Raw genomic sequence first — 6,000 nt, forward strand, 5'->3', positions numbered from 1 at the left:
TAACCCCATTTAGTTGTAACCCCATTAGATATAGTTTACAGAGTCTCTCTCTCTCCCTCTCGCCTCATATACACACACAAATATGGAGCATATCGAGACATGCACAGATATACGCCTGTATCCGTGCATGTCGATTGTTTTCTACAAATGTGCGAGAGACTACATGCGAGGAATGAGAAGAATCATTCATGTTCCATGCATATAATATATATGCAAAGTTTATTTGCAGACTACCAATTGCTTGTCTTTAGTTTTAAGCATTTGATTCTAATGAGCCAGGGAGACATGGAAAAAAGAGAAGGGATTGTATTGCTGTAATAGATATAAGTTCCCCAAATGCTGAAACAAGGAGCATGGGATACAAAAAGAAAGATACAAAAAGAAACAAGGGCTGGCCAATAATTACTACAACAAGAGCTCGAACCATCCAGTACCTGGCAGGTCCTAGCTACCCAATTCGAAATCAATAGTAGGTATATAGAAAGGCACAGAAAATCTTTACAGCTCCTCACCAGAGTAAGAACTTCATATGAAGATCGCTAGCATAGAAAGGGTAGGTTGGGGTCAGCTAGTGAAACTTCTTATATCGCTCTTCAGGGCTCACCGGTGAATTGGCGCCTTGTAAATCGGTCAAGGAGAAAGACCTTGAAGGAAAAGACCACTCTGGTGGTGAGAAATTGCTGTGGGATTTAAGCCTTGGGTGCAATGGAGGTAGCTTGGGCTCGTGATCATCACTGCTGTTGCTGTCTGAACTGCTCATCGCCACTGCCAGAGCCAAAGTGGTTCGGTTAAAATTTGTAGGTCTTTTAGATATCCCGCCACCTGTGTTTCTTGTGGAATAAGAGCGGCTCTTATCACCAATAATATTGTGTGCCAAAAGATTCTTGCGCTTCCTATTGTATGGACTCTCTGGCTTGGCTAGTTCTTTTGAGGACACGACATCAGAAAGGCTCGTGAATGACTTTGATTTGCCAGAATAAAAATTTGATATGCCCTTCCTGAAAGGAAAACCAATGGAATTTGTAAGCACAAAGGTACCATGCGAGAGAAATAATTATAGAAAACACAAGTCAGAAGCCCTCCATTGTCGGCTGACTAATCAAATGGCTTTTGAAATCAATACATATAATTACAAATCCCATATTTATTTACAGGTTTTGATCTATATATTGTCGACAGGAGGAAAGCATTCAAAATACAAGCAATACTTAATTGACCATCAACAAATAAGAAAAACGTACCATTTTTTTGAAAGACAGTAATTCAACTACATGAGCATTCATGCCCATGAAGTGAACTAAAACAACTTTCAGTTTTTGCAACTACTCTCCATAACTTGATTGCAAGAGGCCAGGAGGTTGGAAGTTTGTATGGCATATTGGCAATATAAGTATCAGATAATCACACAGGACGGATAATAGACTCAACCCATGTAAATGGATTGAAAAAATATACTTTAGTTTCAAGCAGAACACCTGAAAATCACGCAAGCAAAAACACCATGCCTCCTCAATCCACAACAGCAGTAAAACATTAAGGAACTACAAAAAACCCTCAAATTTAAAATGGTGCCTTTTTGTCATGACAATCCAATAGGAAAGAATTTTATTATAGGGATGACAAACCATTATGGTCTTTCTTGGTCATAACCAAGTTATGAAATATTTGATGACTATCTTAAACAGCGTTTAATTTGCAGCACCTGCACTTCTAAATATTAAGAAGGTTCTTGTCCCTTTATTCTACGCAAATTTTAGTATATATATAATAAGAATAATAAATCTTAGTTTCTTGCACCACCCTATCATTACTAATCCAAAAAATTCCTAAGAAGCATTCAGATCTATGACTTTTCATACACACAATGTGAATACGGTAAATATAAATTATGAAAAAAAAACTCCAACCCAAGTTCTAACATTGCAGACTGAAAATACCAACTAACAAATAATTTGGAATAGAGGAAGAATCGTTTCTGTTACATTGAACCGACAATTTTAACTGAGAGAACAATCCCCACCCCAAATTCGAATATCCCTTAAAACATTATTTAGAAAGAAAATAAAATTTCCACAGGTCTACCTACACCTTATTTACTGATAAGATGATTCGTAAACCCTCCGCATCATAGTTTCCTTGTGACTATCCAATTAAAAGAAAAAAACAAACACGAGAAAATTCCATTAACCCAATCCCAATCCCGTTTCCAAGAAAGAAGATAAAGAGCATCATTCCTTATAATAGAAAGGAAAGGAGTAAAAGAGAAAGGGAAGAAGTAAAAGAGAGAGTAGAAAAAGAAAAACACTAACCCCAACACCAACTGCCAAAAAAAGAAAACTGAACAACCAATCCACCACAATTACCCTAAATAAGCAATAATGGAAGGAAAAAAGAAAAGGCCAAAGACAAACAGCAGCCTAACATTGATGCCAAACCTACGCAACAAGAGCATTAATGGATCCATCTCAGAATTTCCAAAATTATCAGCCATTAAAGAAATGCGAGGAAACTACAATAACTCAAAAAAAAAAAAAAAAAAAGGGGAAAAAAAGAAAGAAAGAACAAAAGAAGGACTTTATCAATACAATTCATTTATCCTGATACCATAGAGTAAAGTCGAAAATAAACAAATAAAAACCCTATCACCTGAAGACGAATACCCTATGATCCGAAGACGAATTGCCAAATAAAAATGAAAAACAAATCCGAAAGCAAATTAATAAATCCATGGAATTTTTTCTGAGAAGACGAAGGATAACAGAAAGCATAAATTTATCTCCGATACAACTATTCCTAACTTCATTATGAAATGTTTCCGTAAATTTCAGTTAACCAGTAACATTAAAGGAAGAAGAAAAGATACAAATCAAAACCTATTCCTATCACCAATTGCCCTAAAAGGAACCAAAACCGATGGTTCCAAACTTACCTAAGATCAATTGAGAATCAATATGAAAAATAACGCTAGTCTAACACAATTTACCAAGAGACCAGTAAGCATTCATATGAGAAAAAAAGAAGGAAACAGAATTTCATCATACCTTATGGGTAATGAATCCTGCAAAGAATCCATGGTATCAAGTGGCCCTTTATACGGGCTCTGAACCTCTGCTTCGCCTGAGTACTCTCCATCAGAGCACGAAGCACCGTTAGAGCTACTATACCGGCCAATAGAAGAGCTACAAGAGGAGGATTCCTCATCTTTTGGGCCAAACTGAGGCAAATCTTGTCGGATTCCGGTCATTTTCCGGCAATGATCTGGTGGGTTCGAACCCTTTGGGGAAAACACACTCATGCATGGCCTCATTAACCGTGATTCATCAACTCGACTGCTTTCGAAAGCCAGAGACATAGCGAAGTAACAGGCAATTAATAAGAAAGAAACCCTACAACCCCAAACCTGCAGAGATGAAACCCAAGAACCTGCAATAACCAGGGAGGACACCCAAAAATTTTCCACCACGGCCCAAGAACATGGGATTCAAGAAAACCAAGACCCTCGAACTTTCAAGTCTCCAAAGAAACCCTAGAACCTGCAACTCCAGAGAAACCCTAATCAAAGACTCGTGAAATCCAGTAATACAGTTTAAGTGACCTGGAACTGAAACCAACAAAACCCTACAACCTGCAACTCTCCGGAAAGATCACGAGAAAACAGCAGAAACTCAAAGAAGTGGAACACTAGAACCCAAAACTCCAAGAAACGAAACACAGAAACAATAACTCAGGACCTACACGCCTAATAAAGATCCAAAGCATAGTGGTTTCAAGAGGGAATACAGATCATACCACCGGCGTACAGGATCAGGATAAGGAAGAATTTAGGGCTTTTGCCATTAAAGCTGCAGATAATTGCAGCGCAGAGAGAGAGCCTAATAATGAAAATAACAAAATGAATGGATAAAAAGGGTAGAGAGAGAGAAAGAACAACAAATAAGAATGCAATAAATAAGAGAGAGAGAGAGAGAGAGAGAGAGGAAAGCAGAATGCAAGGAATGAAGAGAGAGAGGAAAGCAGAATGCAAGGAATGAGGGAGGGTTGAGAGAAAAACAAGAAATGGCGAGAATTGAGAGCGAGAAGGAAAGAGATGGTAGAGAGAGAAAAAGAACCGAAGACAGTTTAGAGAGAGGGAGAGAGAGCCTTATCCTGAGGGGGTTAACCTGCCCGAGCAGCCTTATGCCTATCCTGACGGATCAGAAAACGCCACGTGTAAATTATCAGGTAACGAAACGTGGTGTAATCCTGTTGGCGATTTTGTACATGTGTCAACGGTGGCCCACCTGAGTTTAGTTGCAGAAATGCAGCGTAAAGAAAAACTATATGGCTTCACGGTCTCGCGGGTTCATGCTATTTAGTTACTCCCTTAAGTTCTAACACTAACTCAACAAAAAATATATATATAAATAAATAAAATAAAAAAATTGTATATAACGAGACCATTCACTTTTGACACAAGAAAGCCATAAATACTTATAGCTATCCGATGTGAAATTTAATTATTTAAATTTTGTCAAATTTTTTTTTGAACTTTGAACTTGATCAATTAAATAAATACAACCACCTAATTTCATATTCAATAGTCAATATCAATTATGACCACTTTGTATCAAACATAAATAGCTTCATTATATATATTTCCATAAAAGTATAAATTTCATCATGGTTTTTTTAGAACATATTTTAATCTGGTTGTTTGTAAGCTATAAAAGTTCAAAATAAATATTGACCTATAATTTGTGGATGGTTAGATCTAAAGTGTTGAAAAACCCAAATTTTAATTTTTACGATTGAAAATGATATTTTGGTGATTCTCAATTGGGTTAACAAGAGTTCATGACCAAATATAATATGCCCCGTAGAACAAATATTGTACACCTTCTTCCCCGGGTGGAAGATCTACATGAGAAATTTCTTCAATCTCAAATTTTGGGAATTTAAGAATTATTAAATGATTATTTTCAATTTTTTTCAATATTAGGTTTTTTGACACTTAGACCTCACCGTCAAAAAAATTGGGTAGACTCCGTTCAATATTGAGACATTATTTTGTGACGTTATTAGATAGTGGGATTTGGAAAAATTTTGTATTAAAATAAGTGTATGGGTTTAATATACTATATCCGCCGTGCTCGGCAAACATGGCGCTTTATGATGGATTAAACAAACAATATGCTCCCACGGGAGATCAAAGTCTTTAGGCAAAATTCATAGGTGCAACCTCGAATCTTTTTGAGGAGTACTTAAACAGTTTAATCCCGCAGGTAGTCCAAGCACAAGAAAAAAAAGAAACCCATTGGAAGTGACCTAAAGAGAGAGAGAGAGAGAGGGGGCACATTATTAGGAAGAGAACAAGGCATAGTGAGACAAATACACACTATAAAGTAGGGAAAAATATCAATTACACATGAACAAAGAAAAAGTATTGAAAATCAAATAAATATATATATATATATATATATGAAAATCTTGAAAATGGACGGTGTAGATAATTTGTTATAAGATGCACTATTTTAGGACTAAAATTTTTTTTTTTTTTTCATATTCATGTATCTCGATGTCGAGATGATCGATTAAAGAGCTTTTTCAATATTAAAACAATATTTTCGATAGATGTTTGGGACACACATATGATTCTACATTTTAAAATTGCAACTTTATATAAACTTTTCCCAATAAGTAATAAATTTCATAAAAGGAAAAAAAAGCACATGGTAAAATAAAAAAATAATGAGGTGTGTAGAGAGAGAAATGAGGGAAAAAATGGGAAGGGGTCTATAGAGCGAAAGACAACGGGGTGACTTTGGGGCCCACTACGGCATTTCCCTCTTGGCCCACGGGTTTTTTTTCTTCTTTACTGGGTGTACTTTTATTCTATTGGCTCATTAAGAATATCTAATAAATATAGAAAATAAGATAAATGTCATATTAACTTATTTTGCCTTATCTTGTTAATAACTAGTTTTTACAAATATAGAAAATGAGCCGACATATTCTCTGTAC

At 36.0% G+C, this 6,000-nt stretch overlaps 1 protein-coding gene across 1 annotated transcript; it reads right to left on the minus strand.

Moving 5' to 3' along the window:
* Nucleotides 1–286: 286 nt before the first annotated feature.
* On the minus strand, nucleotides 287–4,039 carry LOC18439452 (hybrid signal transduction histidine kinase M-like protein). Its single transcript, XM_006849616.3, has 2 exons — nucleotides 3,042–4,039; nucleotides 287–998 (listed from the first exon to the last, which is right to left on the minus strand). Exons 1-2 carry the CDS (start codon nucleotides 3,350–3,352, stop codon nucleotides 569–571), a joined length of 741 nt encoding a protein of 246 aa, XP_006849679.1. The 5' UTR covers nucleotides 3,353–4,039; the 3' UTR covers nucleotides 287–568.
* Nucleotides 4,040–6,000: the final 1,961 nt, after the last annotated feature.

This window comes from Amborella trichopoda, chromosome 4 (assembly GCF_054954075.1).
Source record: "Amborella trichopoda isolate Santa Cruz 75 chromosome 4, AtrichopodaSantaCruz75HAP2 v2.0, whole genome shotgun sequence".
Taxonomy (NCBI): Eukaryota; Viridiplantae; Streptophyta; class Magnoliopsida; order Amborellales; family Amborellaceae; genus Amborella; species Amborella trichopoda.

Coding starts and splice junctions, on each gene's coding strand:
- LOC18439452 (XM_006849616.3), bottom strand. CDS start 3,352: ATGTCTCTGGCTTTCGAAAGCAGTCGAGTTGATGAATCACGGTTAATG. Junction 999..3,041: donor CAGGATTCATTACCCATAAG/GTATGATGAAAT, acceptor TTTTCCTTTCAG/GAAGGGCATATCAAATTTTT.